The 13,749-nt window shown below is 35.0% G+C and overlaps 1 protein-coding gene across 5 annotated transcripts in view; it reads left to right on the top strand.

Moving 5' to 3' along the window:
• The window catches only part of LOC149628482 (solute carrier family 12 member 2-like), a 223,797-nt gene that overhangs the window by 167,537 nt on the left and 42,511 nt on the right, over positions 1 to 13,749 (top strand). For all 5 annotated transcript variants that reach the window (XM_089851414.1, XM_089851413.1, XM_089851415.1 and 2 more), the window contains 2 exons: positions 1,396 to 1,507; positions 11,389 to 11,513. In XM_089851414.1, coding sequence (XP_089707540.1) covers positions 1,396 to 1,507; positions 11,389 to 11,513 — 237 coding nt within the window. The remainder of the gene's footprint in view (positions 1 to 1,395; positions 1,508 to 11,388; positions 11,514 to 13,749) is intronic.

Genomic DNA, 13,749 nt, shown 5'->3' with positions numbered 1-13,749 from the left:
TTCTCCAAAGCAATCTGGTTTTGCTGTACTAGATTTTTTATAACTTAATTTGAAAATTAATTAGTATAAAATCAATAATAATTGTTGTCTAGTTGATCCCTCTAAAAAGGCTGCGTCCACATATTTAACGTTTATTTTACATCGGTGAAGAATTCCGAGATAATTCTTAAAATCACCCAGCGATAAGCAGGTGGTTTTAAGATGGGTTTATTGTTTTTGTCGATATAACTTACCGAAGAACCGGTTAAATCCAATTATTCTGTATGTTATCGCCTTTTCTCACTAAATACAGCCAAAAACGTTACTGTGTATTTAGTATGGCCTCTTGAGCGTCTAATTGTAGTCTCAGGTTGTAGTTGATGTGCTTTAATTTTTTGTTGTTAATTTTGAGGGCAGTTCAAATTTTAAGGTTTAAAAGTTGGAGTATAAAGAAGAATTCAGAAGCCAAAACCTTATGACTGAACCTAATCCGTCTAATTACCTGCAGATAAACAACTAAACCAGGCCTAAATAAAGTTATACACTTTGAAACAGTTTTGAAAGACCTAATCCACTTTTAAAAACGATAATTGCATATTCTGATATGTTTAACAGCACAATGTTTGCATACTCTGATATGTTTAACAGCACAATGTTTGCATATTCTGATATGTTTAACAGCACAATGTTTCCTAGACCAAGCAAAAAAAAAAAAAAAAAAAATTTTGATCTTCCAAAACGGTAGAAAAATATTTCGAAGTGTCTACGCTCTAAGAAAGTGATGTGTTAAAAGGATGAAAATTTAGAAAACATTTTTTTCAGCGTAAAAACATACACAAGAGAACTTTTAAATCACGTCCTTTTGAAATTAAACATGGAAAATTATCATACTGTTTGTTAGAAATTCAATAATTTATTTTTTAAGTAAGGTCTTCCATTTTTATTAATATTTTAATATAAAAGTCAATCCACACAATAAAAATAATCAATGAAAAAAATTAATTGTTCGTATTAAATGAAAATGAAAATGTTTTAAAGATGATATTCATGAAAGAAAATATTTCTATCCCTTAATTAAAATTAACTAAGAAATTGGGTATCAGACAGTATGGTACCTTTATAAAACACTGCTAAACGTGCTATGTGACACTCTTAAAAGTGTTTAGTGACACTCTTAAAAGTGTTTAGTGACACTCTTAAAAGTGTTTAGTGACACTCTTAAGAGTATTTAGTGACACTCTTAAAAGTCTTATGTGACACGCTAAACGTGTTATGTGACACTCTTAAAAATTTTATGCCACACTCTGAAAAGTAGAAAGTGAAATTGTTGAGTTTTTGGAATAATTTATTGAAACAATATTTACGTGTTTCACATGCTAGTCTTTCTAAAATCCTACCTTATTTATTTCGTTGCAGGCCCAAATTGTGTTGCTGGTAATTTTATTGGCGGCCTTACTGGACTATTTCGTTGGAGCTTGCATTGATCCGACTGATGAGCAACTAGCCAAAGGATTAGTGGGATGGAGTGGTGATTATAAACTCTTTTTCAAGTTTTTATCGCGTCTTTGTTACAAAAAAGGCAAGTAAGCGAGATTTTTAAGAAAGAACTTATAGGAACAAGCGGCAAGAAACGGGGGTGGGTGGGAAGTGGTTGCGCTGCTTGATTTGCGTAGAGTATTGTGTGCACCTACGATGAAGAAGACGAGAAAAGTTATCTTTCTGGGAACAGGGTTGAAAACTTTCTTTTTGTTGCATAAAGGGTCGAGAGACTGATCCTTTAAGATAAGCGGAAATATGGGCTTTAAGAAACTCGCTCAGCGAAAACACCGCAAAGCGGACCCAAACGAGGGGACGGATAATTGGCATCGGTTATAAGAAATCTTTCAAAATAACAAAGTCTGTTAAAAATCACGAAAATACCAGAAATTTTTAAAATTTATTTATTTTCCCTGAAAATTCTAACATCTTTAACAAAAATCACAATATTTAACCAAGAAGTGATATCTAGTTTTTCAGGGAGAAGGTATAAGTTGCCTAAGTATTCGCGCGCTATAGTCCCAGTCCCCCTTTCAAAATACAACTGGGGATGTAAAAGGAGGTCGGGCTATTTCGCCTCTCCTCAGTCGGAAAATACCTAATTTTCGTCATTTGCGTCACGCTGAAGTGAGTTTTCAAGAACCAATGAGATGCTGGTTGTAATTGAGAGGCAGGGATTAATTCCGGACCTACGTTTGGACTGGAGATAAAGCTGGAAATGTGCAGGCGAATTTATACCTTCTCCCTAGTAAACTAGATATCACTTCTTGATTTAACAAAACTATAAAACAAAATTCATGGAAACATTTGACATACTGTGTGTACTTCTAAATGCAAAAAATGTCATGATTTAAAAAACCAACGAATAGTGCTCGGAATTTCATATCCATTATCCGCAAATTGGTGGATAACCGATTTTATATAATAAACAAAGTTGTGGAAATAATATGATTTAACAAGCAAGTTCTGTGGGTAGTTTTATAGTATGGATAAAGATAAAATGTGGTGGAGAATGGATAGATAATGCCGAGTTCTACCAACGAAATATATTTAAGCAAGATAAATAAGATAAATAACCCCAGAAAACGTTGCTATAGTATAGGCCTAACCATATCAAGTACTTCTCAATCCCAAAATCTCATGCGTCATTGTATCTAGATCGGGTGGTTGTTACGGGTGCTCTCCAATTTAAATGCATTTTACGATTAAGAAAAATATTATTGAGTTTTAGTAGGCCTCTTCTCACGCCTACAACTTCCACGAAAATGTACCTTATGTTTAAGTGCTCTATTTGCAATTAGTATCTCAAAATCTCTATTGCAAAATTATTAGTGAAAGAATCATCTCCGGTAGATGTCCCCTTAGTAAAGCAAGCATGAATTTTTTACCCTGTCTGTAGCGCCCAGTTATGATTACCGACGCAGTCTCGCGTTCTCTCTAGCTTCTTGTGTCGACCAATCAACGTTCTATGGTCGTTAACTTATTCCTCTCTCAGTCGAAAATATTTCGGATTTTTAGTTTTTAGCGCCATCTATTGATGGGCTAAAAACTAATGCATTTATACCGAAGATTTACTACCCCCACTTTTATCCCTTTCACCCCCACTTTTTCCCCCTTTCCCCCCTCTTTTTCCCCTCTTTTCCCCCATTTCCCCCTTTTTTTAGTGCCTTTCCCCCCTATATTACCCCCTTTTTTCCCCCATTATATCCTATGTTACGGCTGGTTGGGCGTCTTAACCCCGCCTTTTCGCGTTAATTTATTCAAATTTATTCATAATTCATAAATAATGCTCTAAAACGCTAACAGATGGACCTAGGGTAGCTAAGCTTCATATGATTTTATTTCGCAAATTTCCAAATCCCCGACGGGATTCGAACGTCCCAACGTTAACGCTACAGTTCGGAAACCCGGTACGCTAGAACTGAGCCACAGAATGCTTATATAAACCTTTGCTTTCATGAGATATAAGCTGGGATAGAAATCCATCTCGAGTCTAGGCGCGTTTGCGGCGTTTCGCGCTAAGAGAGAGAAATTAAATAATCGCCCACTACCACGTTAATATGACGTTAAGTCGGCCTCAAAGTCACGTCTGAAGCTTAGAGTTCTTTTCCTAAAACCTTATCAGTCTTGAATGTAGAGAGAAACGAATTAGCAGGCAAAGTTCACCATGAGTTAACCAATGATATCGTCTCTTGAAAACTCGTCTGCTACTCTACTTAGTTAAGCGAGCAGTCCACGTTTACAAGTGAGATTAATGATAACTTTATAAATAATGATGTTTAAAATTAACCGATTGAGGAAGTTACAATAGTTCAATATATATTATTCTGTAATTTAATTAAGATTAAAATAAATATATATTCACGAGTGAGATTAATGATCATAATGGTAGATAATGATGTTTCAAGTAAGTTAATTGAGGAATTCACTGTAGATTAATTAATATTATACTTTAATTTAATAAATATTATACTTTAATTTAATTAATATTATACTTTAATTTAATTAAAATTGAGGAAGTTACAATAGTTCAATATATATTATTCTGTAATTTAATTAAGATTAAAATAAATATAAATTCACGAGTGAGATTAATGATAATTATAAATAATGATGTTTCAAGTAAGTTAATTGAGGAATTTACTTTAATTTAATTAATATTATACTTTAATTTAATTAATATTATACTTTAATTAAATTAATATTATACTTTAATTTAATTAATATTATACTTTAATTTAATTAATATTATACTTTAATTTAATTAATATTATACTTTAATTTAATTAATATTATACTTTAATTTAATTAATATTATACTTTAATTTAATTAATATTATCATGATACTATAGTTTATGATAACTTTACAAATAATGATGTAGTTTAGTTAAGTTTAAAACTAACCGATTGAGGAAGTTACTATAGGGTTGGTACTGGTAATTATGGACACTTTTTGCAAATATTTGAATAACTTCCGTGGAGCTAACGTTAGACACCAGAAACTTTCAGGATATGAAATATGATTCTTTATACACAATTCGCTGTTTTCAGCTTTTTAACTCTCTTAAATTTTGCACAATATCCTATTTCCCAATCCCCTCGGAGGACCCCAATTGTGAACAATCACTGGTAAATGTAAACACCCTGACCCTAAATACTGAAGGAGGTAGTGAATGAACACTGGACCCAAATGTGAACAACAATGATAATCAAATGGGAGGAATAAAAAAGGCCCTAGGAAAGGACAGGGTTGCCACAGTACCTGGAAATAATGGAAAATCTGGAAAAGTCAGGGAATTTAAAAATGGGTCGAAAAGGTCAGGGAAAAGTCAGGGAATTTGATTTAGTGGGTAAAACTTCTGGGAATAAGTCTTTATTGAAAGAGTAATGAAAGTTTCTCCTCATGCTCTCTCAACACAGAAAACTCTAGATTAATCCTTAAAAATGTCTAGAATTGTTTTTGTAAAGTAAATGCTCTCTTAGACTGTTATTTATAGTTAAAATGTTTCTTATTTGTTTTGGTGCAACAAATACATGGGAAAATTTAATGTTGAGAGTTTATTTAATTATAACCACTTGAAACGTGCAGTAAACATTCACTTTTTCGGCCTAAAAGGTCAGGGAAAATCTGAGAAAAAGGTCAGGGAATTTGGTTCTGAAAATTCCGTGGCAACCCTGAAGGAGCTACCATTACGTAGGGCCTAAATCCATGCACCTAGATTAAAGTTTACGCAGATGTGATAAGTGATAATAGGATAATATAATTAAAAACAATACCCGAGTCAAAATGTTCAATAATTTGTTGAGAAGTCCTATTTATTTCGATACCTCGCATAACAGCTGTCTCATTTTCTCGCTTTCCCGCCCAATAAGTAGTCGTAGCTACCGCCCTCTTACCGCTAAATTGATAAACTTACTAATGGCGCGAAATTTGAGTCTTTTTTGGGTCAATGATGTATTTTAAAGTTAATATTATAACTTTTACTTTTATTTTTTAGTAAAATAGCTTAAAAAGGATTCTAATTAACCTTGAAACAATTGAATTTTTACCTGGTTTTTTCCAACTCTAAAATCGAATTCCGAATCGAAACCACAGATATTAATATCAATTTTATAGTGAAAAACGTGATCTATCTAACGATTAAAGGTTTGTTATCGTGGGATTATTTTAACTCTTGCTAAGCTTATTCCCCGATGGTATTGTATTAAGCAACACCTAAAATTGGCATCAACTTAAGTTGATTAGTCCGAGTTGGTGTGTATATAGGTTCGTATCTTTCATCCACGTATTCCTACAATGTTCATACCATTTTTATCGTAATCCTCAATATTCAATCTACAAATAGAGCCCTTTTAAAAGGAATTTAAGCCGCCCAAAAATTAGCTACAAAATGTTAAAGAAAAAATAGAATCGTTCACATTTACCAGTACCGACCCTAGTTTAAAAAATATTATTCTGTAATTTAATTAAGATAAAGTTCTGTAGGTTAAGTTTAAAATGAACCTAATAAGTAAGTTACTGTAGTTTATTACTAGATTGATTTTATTCATAATAGGAATGCTATTTTACAAACAATGAAAAAAAAACCCGAAATGCTAAATTAGCTGGGGTCATCTTATAATGCATATAGTAATACTAATTCTTGTCACTAGAAGGCGGTAAAAACTATATGACTGGGTCATCTTGTTTGGCATTCAGCTCCTAGTTATCATAGATTTCGTAATACTGGTAAATAATATATAGAATTTTTTTATTAGCGTGTAGGGAGCGTTAATACCAATTTGTCTAGGTTTGGTCTAGGCTCTCGTTACAGTCTTACTTTGTATTTTTATAACTATCTACAATATGTTATATCCATGGAATTTTCGAGGTAGTGAGCTAACTTTAGCTTTGTATTTTTGGAGGTAGGCTACCGTAATTCATCAATTTTGGTTTTATGTCCGAGCCCTCTAAGAAGGCTCTTTACACCAAATTTTTGTAACTAAATCCAGCTCGTCCGGGGATTGGGTGGGCGACTTGAATAGAAAGGGTTTTGCTAGGAGCTATAGGAAACGTTGCGGATTAAAAAGAAAATGACGCCGTCTTTGAGATAAAGAGCCTTGCACGGAAGAGGAAACCAACGCCTTTTTCGAGCGGCATGACAGCGGCTCCCCACTCCGTCCCTTACCTCGTCTTGTTTAGGCTTAGCTCGCACCCTTTAGTTTTGGCTTCTTGGCAGCGCCTGCAAATAATAGAAGGGTCAACGTTACTGGAAAGACGCGCTCTCTCACACACACTTCTCTTTTTTTTCTGGTGGATTCTCTAGAGCTTTTCAACACGGTGCCGTCATTCGAGATTCAGGGGGTGGATAACCAAAATAAATCAGATTTCAGGAAAAGAGTTTTAGAAAATAGCTTAGCGGAAATCTTCGGTGAGCTAGTGTTGTTGGTATTTAGTGTGTCCTGGGGTACCATTTACCGATTCCTGTGATATTTCAGGATTTTCTCACCGTTTCGTGGACTCAAATATCGGTGATCTGCTTTTGCTTGTTTATTGTTATTTTAATGGCGTAATCTATTCTACTTCTAGATCAGATCGGGCTCAGATTTCCGTTTTCCAATTACCGATCGCTTTCTAAACCTTTCAAATTTTATAAAGCAATATATCAAATTAAGAGCGATAGAATTCGCCATGATTTTTTCGTTCCCACACTGATGTACTGTACTGAGACCTAACTTTTAGCCACTTTCTGGAACTTTCATGACTTTCTACACTAGTAACGCAACGACAATAAGTATGACACTCAAACATGCGACTCCAAGTTAATCATGAAGCGATCCCTGGAGAGGCAGAGTCAATATGTGTAAACACCACGGAGAATATCGTTTTGAAGTTGTTAGGAATATTCCCGTTCTAAAAGAAAATTTGTCTTCATGGGGGTTTCCCCCATGAAAACAAATTTTCTTTTAGAAATTGAAGCATAACGGCAATGGAAAATGTCACACTTATTGTCATTATGCAACTTATGCTTTTTGGTTTTTGGTTACTCCAGACTTCAATTTTGGATGCTCATTAACGAGGTCGTGTTAATTTTTTTCTTCATTTATGTCTTTTTTTGTTATTGGTCTATTTAGAATTAGACATGACTCGTGCTTGTAATCTTATATGCCACCTGTGTAAAAATCATTACATGGGTTGCTTAACTTTTGTCGATTTTCCCCTAGAACCAATAACACGACCAGCACCGTGATGAAACGCGAACATTCGAAATTCTGTCTTAGGTGTCGACAATAAGTAATTAAATTCGTATTAATCATTTCCCTTAATGCATAAGCAGAAACGTTAGACCTAAATCTCCAGTGCATTGACTTTAATTTGAGGAAAAGGTTAAATTTAAATATACTGCTTTAATTATTGCTCTGTAACTCCTTACGTTTTTGTCTTGGGATTCGAAAAATCCTCTTCCTTTACAATATAGAGTTATGAAGGATCAGCGACATAAAATATTTCAGTGAAACGATAAGATTAAAGTAAATTAATGCCAGCTCTGCTAAACCAGAAGATAATGCGTAGAGGTGTGCGAGTCCTCATTTTTGGGTTTTGAGTTCGAGCCCTAGCCCTGGAAAAAAGGGCTCCTGCAGTCCACTTTTCCAGGGCTCGTAGAGCCCGTGCCCATCGAGTCCTTAAATTATGGTTTTGAGTCCATTTCGAGTGCAAAATTCTTAATTGAGTAAAATTCGAGCCCAAAATTCTTAATCGAGTCAAATTCGAGTCCAAAATTCTTCTTAAAGAACCCAAATTTACTATTTGTTTACAATAAATTTACTGGTTTTGTTTTTCTAACTGTTCAAAAACTAAAAATGAATGATAATTTTACCTTTACGAAATATGAAAATATTTTTATATTTATCACTAACTTAATGATAAAAGTTTGCTATTAAAAGTATTCGTCCCCTTTTAGTTATAACACGAAGTGTGGACTGCAATTCGTACTGCGCATTACAACCAAAGCCTTTGGAAGTGTTGTATTTCATATGTACGGACAAGTGACAGTGCACCAGATGATAGACGTAGAGTCACGTGTTCACTACCAACTACTATACCTCTTGTTCTACAGTTAGAGTTTGCCCATTTGAAAAAAATTGAATCCTCGAGAAAAATGGACTCGTCCAACCCGCCTCAAGTAATGTTAGGCCTTGGCCAAGGACCCTGGTACCCATTCGAGTCTTAGAAAAACGAGTTTCGAGTCTGAGTTCGAATACTAGAACTCCACTCGAGTACCCGCACAGCTCTTTTAATGATATTGCTTCAATATACAACTTCTACGTATCTAAATACACAAAATAAACTACTTTCAAACAGAAAATAAGGAAGTAATTTGGTCTGAGAATAACCTTTTAACTTTTGCTACTAACATTCTGTCTGCTTTTATTATTTTGTTTTTAACTTCTTCGCTGGTCCTTTAAGGCGCAGTGTTGTATTTGGGTAATGGAATCTCCGTCGAGTAGGGAATTATCACTTTAGCTCGGCTGAACACTCGAAAGTTGGTAGGGAAAATAATTAGGGGTACGTCTGAAAATCCAGGCTTGAACTCGAGTCTAGACTGACTATCTAAGATTAAGTTCGCGTAAGAACAACTTACGTGAAATAATGGAATAATTCTAGGTTAAGTTTGAAAACTTTTGTAATTAGAAAGAATACCGAAGATTACAGGCCACCCTACCTACCATTTTCTTGTCTGCAACGTTTGATTCCACAATTTTCTTAAGGGGAGAATTAACTTTGCAAACAAGTAATTCAAAAAATTACGATAAAACCTTGTTAGAAAGTACCCCTAAAAATCTTAGTGATATACAGAAAATATTTCCCGAACCAAATTAAGGCGCTTCTACAAATTTCTTTGTGTGGCTCTTGACGCAGTTTGTCGAAGTCGGCTCGACTTTAATCATGGGACCAAAATTATAAGGGTTGTAATTCGGAAAATTACCGAGGCTTATTTTCAGATTTTAATGTATTTATGAACTCCAACACGCTAGTTACTTCTTTTAGGATCAGGACCATTTAAAATCACAGTAAAAGCAGGGGGGTCGTAGACCTAGACCTAGTGAATTCCAAGGAACGCCGTTCGCTTGAAAGGGACCGAGAAACATTTTTAGTTTCACTTTAGGCTTCAGTAGGAGTTGAATTGAATCGATCGCGAATTAGATTCAATTAATTTAATTAAAATATTATTCTATAGTATAATGTCCATAAAAACATATTATATAAATTAAAAGAATTTGAAATTCAATGATTCAAAGCCGATTCCATGTTTTGTTTTTTTTATAATTTTTCCAATTTATATTAACAGCAAAAGATTATTATGTAGACCTAAACAAGACGGCCCAAGGGCTCGTAATAGTAGCCATATCGTACGAGTGAATAGCCCCTCTATACCCTACCCTAATGAGTGGATAACCCCTCTATACCTTACCCTAATGAGTGAATAGCGCTATCTTTTTCTATGCTTAATTGATTTACCGTGCATAAAATCAGAGTTAATAGCCCCTAGATTCCGGCGAATCGAAGAACAGATAGTTTTTATTGATAATCCCCTCGATGAGTTTAAAACATAGACTTATGCCGATGTACACTTATCGCATCTTATAAATTTCTAACAAGGACTTATGCCCAGAAACTTTTGAAAGAGAAAGTTTAGTTATAGTAATTACGCATTTTAGTGATTATCCCCTCGAATTACCTTTAGCAATGCTAAAATGATCAAACGCATAACGCTCATTTAACACTATGTTAGCTCTATCTAAACCCAGATTTGAATTAACCGCCAAAACGTTCCAGTCAAACATAACATAGATGACGATACCTACCGAACGAGAACGAAAAACGGGGAAAATCGTTATCTATTTAATTAGCACATACATAAAAAGAAAATAAATATAAAAACCCCAAACATACAAATTCATAAGTATCCGACCCCACAGATAAAAATTCAAAAGTATCCGACCCCACAGATTAAGAGGTACCCCACCCCACATCACCCCGACATTTTAGAGATAAAAATAAATAATAAAAAACTCGGAGTTTCTATCAAGTCTCTATGGTTTAGTGGTTAGAATGACTGTCTACTGCGCCAGCGTCCCGGGTTCGATTCCCGGGTCTGACTTGAAAAAATTTTAATTAAAATTAAATCTCTAACCGAGCCCAGTTACCCCAATGGGTGGGTTGTGGTAATATAAAGTTCCTTTTAAGCTAAAATCTGACGATAACGAAAGCGAAAACTCCGGCCACGACTACTAGTACTACTACGGCTCGGGTCAAACTAAGAGCCTATCGTATACTACGATATGGCTAAAAATATAATCAACGAATTATTTGGAGATATACAGCAGTAAATTTTAATTTATGGGTGTAGTTTGAAATGAATTTAACAACGTAAAACTATTCCAACAGGGCTTTGAAGCGATTGTATTTTAAATTAAGGTGAGAGAGCCAGCTATTGCTAGTGAACATTTTTAAACATAATTAAAACTTTCTAGTTTATATTTGAGGAATTTGCCGATTTGACCCTTAAAAAAGAATGAATAAAGATAAAATAACGTGGATGATGGATAGATATTGCCGAGCTCTTCCTGCAATACTCATCATCTTCAAATCTACGCCTCCAATATTTCACTCGCAATTTTCAAGTTTTCGTTTAATTTCTATTATATCACTATTTCTGGGCAATGACATTTTTTTAGGTTGCGTTAGTTTAAACTTTAGCGTAAATTTCACTAAATAAAAATGGACAAAAGCTGTCCTATTCGTGTCAAATCCACGCTCGAGTAGGACAGGACATCCGAAAGATTTCCATAAAAAAATTACAATATTTGTACTCTTTGGTTCTTTTCAGCCGAGGTGGCTCGAAACAACTTCGGTCCTGATTGGCGAGGCGAAAGTTTCTTTGGCGTATTCAGCGTCTTTTTCCCTTCCGTAATCGGAATCACAGCCGGTGCCAACATTTCCGGAGATCTAAAGGTTTTTCCAACCCTTTTCTTTTACTAACGTATCTCTACAATCCTACAACCAGAAGAATCCGTTCTTTTATTTTTTCACCCATTTTTGACAAAGTGCATCCATGGGTGAAAAAAAATTCTAAAATGGAAGTAAAATCCCGAGTATATCATTTAAGAGATATAACTCTATTGAGGTACATGTGGGCATTAAACACTAGTGTTCAGTGGGTAAAAATAACAAGTCTATAGCATTGGTAGTAGATCCTGGCACTAGTGAACAAATTTGAGGATTTTATGCCGCTTCCATCGCGCCTACACTAGAGAGAGAGAAAATTGGTCGAGTTCCAAAAACATTTCGTACCCCCTTCACCTCAACCTAAAGCCGCGGAACACGGACGCGGGTGCTTGAATCTAGTTCGGCCGTCTACCGCCACGAGCGTCTCACGTTTTGGAGGGAAATTTCAGAAACCGCTACAAGAGGGCCAACCGTTGGTGTGTTATCAAGAATATTCACTTTCGCTAAGTGAAGAATTTGGTTAGCTCAGTACTTATAGTCTCATCTTACTTCTGATTTAAATAAAGGTAAACATCACGATATAAATTTTAATTTTTCGTTGAAAGAGAGTAAGAAGTAATGAATGCTTCAAATTGTGACCATAACTACATATGTATATTTACCGAATTAAATATACGTTGAGCTTGATTGAAAAATTCCGTTAGGCGTTAGGCCTACTATTCGTCCAATGGGGGTAGTTCCTTTCAGGCGTTCTCTTGTCTGAGAAGCCTGAAACCAGAAGTAAGATAAGGGACTAGAAGTATCGAGGTAACCAAATTCTCCACATGGCGAAAGTGAATAGTCTTGATAACACCACAACGGTTGGCCCTCTGGTAGCGGTTTCTGAATTTTCCCTCCAAAACGTGAGACGCTCGCGACGGTAGGCGGCCGAAATAGATCCAAGCACCCGCGTCCGTGTTCCGCGGCTTTAGGTTGAGGGGAAGTGGGGTAGGAAATATTATTGGAACTCGACCAATTTTTTCCTCTCTAGTGTAGGCGCGATGGAAGCGACATAAAATCCTCAAATTTGTTCACTAGTGCCAGGCTCTATTACCAATGCTAGAGCACTTTACTTCTAGTCTTTTATCTTACTTCTGCTGAAATTTAAAGGGATACCCTGGGCCACAATTGTTTCCATTTTAAACGAAAGAACGTATAAAGTAATAGGAACCATATTTCGATCTAGAAATACCGTACATTATTACCGGAATATCGGATCAAATAAAATATGGCGATTATAAACATTGGAGACCTGAGTCGAGGCTTCTAAGATGTAGGGTTATCGCGGTATTGTAGCTCTTTTATTACAAGGGGATGCATAATTGAAGCTCCCTAATTAGGGATGGAATGCGAGAAATCTCGATCAATCATATTCGCGGATTAATATTTGGCTCACCGTCCTATAAAATATGTCAAACAAAGGATGCGATTATATTCCTTCTATATTATGTCACAATGAGGGAATTAAGCGATTGATATACTACTGCGTTAAGTATTGTTTGCACAAGAGTAATATGACAATTGTGAAGTTTTTATCAAGCGCAATTGACGAAATAGTGAAAAGTGAAGCTCCATCGTACACAAGTGCGGCATTCTAAGTGAGGTCAGGGAAAAAATTTCCCGTATTTTCTCATCATAGGTCATAGCTTAGAACCTAACATTGGTTTAAAGTTAAAATTCTTGGATGCAACATTTTGTATAATAACAAACTGAGCTTTTCTTGTCTGTTGCTGAGGCTAAAACATTTTTTAACTTTCTGGACCATCGCGGTGCTATTGTCTCTGCATGGTTTTTTTTTCGATTCCAAAATGTGAACTACTTTGAATTTACTAAACTTTCGGTATATTTGTTCTTGAAAAGCTAGCCAAGGCCTACCAAGTCATTAAGTCGACTAAAATTTAATTATTTTATAATAAAATGGACATAATTAACTTTAACTGAAATTCTCGTAAACACGTGCGGACGATTTTAGTGCCCATCTTTTTTCTTAAGTCTTACCATTTTCAAAAATTTAGTTAGGCTAATCTAAATAAGTTGCTAAGATAGTTTAATATGATGGGAAAGATAACTGATTTTCAAACTTGTTTTATCCAAATCCAACCAAGTTTTGGATCTATATTAAAAGGGGGACGTAAACTGCTTTACGTGACATTTGAATGGTTCACTTCATAGGATGGTTTCGTGGATATCTGATCATATGAAA

The sequence above is a fragment of the Phalangium opilio genome, unplaced genomic scaffold, assembly GCF_054372755.1.
Source record: "Phalangium opilio isolate 3A_F unplaced genomic scaffold, DU_Popi_V2 ptg000105l_1, whole genome shotgun sequence".
In the NCBI taxonomy this organism is placed as follows: domain Eukaryota; kingdom Metazoa; phylum Arthropoda; class Arachnida; order Opiliones; family Phalangiidae; genus Phalangium; species Phalangium opilio.
Note: the sequence above shows the minus strand (reverse complement) of the source record. Positions and strands in the feature narration are given on the sequence as shown.